The 1192-nt window shown below is 45.6% G+C and overlaps 1 protein-coding gene across 1 annotated transcript in view; it reads left to right on the top strand.

Annotated features, from left to right (window-relative positions):
• Nucleotides 1–1192, top strand: part of wdr62 (WD repeat domain 62) — a gene marked incomplete at both ends in the record, with an annotated part of 19526 nt that overhangs the window by 4686 nt on the left and 13648 nt on the right. Inside the window, 2 exon segments of the mRNA XM_014034373.1 lie at nt 289–440; nt 509–695. Coding sequence (XP_013889827.1) covers nt 289–440; nt 509–695 — 339 coding nt within the window.

Below are 1192 nucleotides of genomic sequence, written 5' to 3'. Positions count from 1 at the left end.
GGTTGTTGTTGTTGACCTGTTGTTGTTGTTGACAGGTTGTTGTTGTTGACAGGTTGTTGTTGTTGACAGGTTGTTGTTGTTGACAGGTTGTTGTTGTTGTTGTTGACAGGTTGTTGTTGTTGACCTGTTGTTGTTGTTGACAGGTTGTTGTTGTTGACCTGTTGTTGTTGTTGACAGGTTGTTGTTGTTGACAGGTTGTTGTTGTTGACAGGTTGTTGTTGTTGACAGGTTGTTGTTGTTGACCTGTTGTTGTTGTTGTTGTTGTTGACAGGTTGTTGTTGTTGACAGGTGTCTGCAGCCAGATGCCTGGCCCTCAGTGAGGACTCCATCTTCTGTGGCTGCTCAGACGGTCTGGTCAGGGTCTTCCGGCCCTCTGACCTGCAGTATGTGGTCACTCTGCAGCGGCCTCACCTCGTCGGGGTGGACCTCGCTCAGCCCAGGTACCTGTAACACACCACACACACCTGGTCCTCTGGACTCCACCCTGACCCTCTCTGCTGCCTTTCAGCCCGCTGCCTGCCGGCCCCGGGGTCCAGCATCCCGACACGCTGGCTCTGACCTTTGACCCCAGAGGTAAACACCTGACCTGCGTCTACAGCGACCACAGCGTGTACGTGTGGGACGTCCAGGACCTGAGGAACGTCAGGAAGCTCTACTCTGCTCTGTACCACAGCRGCTGTGTGTGGAGCGTGGAGGTCAGAACCAAACTGATACATCTGTTGACTGACGCTTCAGTAACTAACCTTTCATTACAATTATTAAAAATGTTATTTGTTAGAGAATAAAAACAAAATCCAGTGAACTTTAGATTTTCAGTCAGGCATGTGAACAGCTGTACCTTCAAACAGCTCCTTTGACTCATGACCAGCTGTGCCTCATTCTGACAGTCTGAACGACAAAAACAACCGATACAATCCTGTAAAATCCAGGAAAACTACTTTTCTGACTGACAAACATATTTAACATCAAACAGAAGTAAGTATCAGGGCTGCAGCGATACAGGAAATCCATGGTTCAGTTCCATACTTTAGTCTCACAGTTTGATATTTTTTCAATACAAACACAGAAATGTCCATGTCCCTTTTAACTTGTAATTTATTTAAATTAATTATGAACATTAGTTTAACCTCAAAAGTCCAGTTTTTAAATTAAATGTTGTTGAAACAGCAAGTTTCTCAGTGGATCTGAGCTC

Source organism: Austrofundulus limnaeus, unplaced genomic scaffold, assembly GCF_001266775.1.
Source record: "Austrofundulus limnaeus strain Quisiro unplaced genomic scaffold, Austrofundulus_limnaeus-1.0 Scaffold2082, whole genome shotgun sequence".
Classification (NCBI taxonomy): Eukaryota; Metazoa; Chordata; class Actinopteri; order Cyprinodontiformes; family Rivulidae; genus Austrofundulus; species Austrofundulus limnaeus.
Note: the sequence above shows the minus strand (reverse complement) of the source record. Positions and strands in the feature narration are given on the sequence as shown.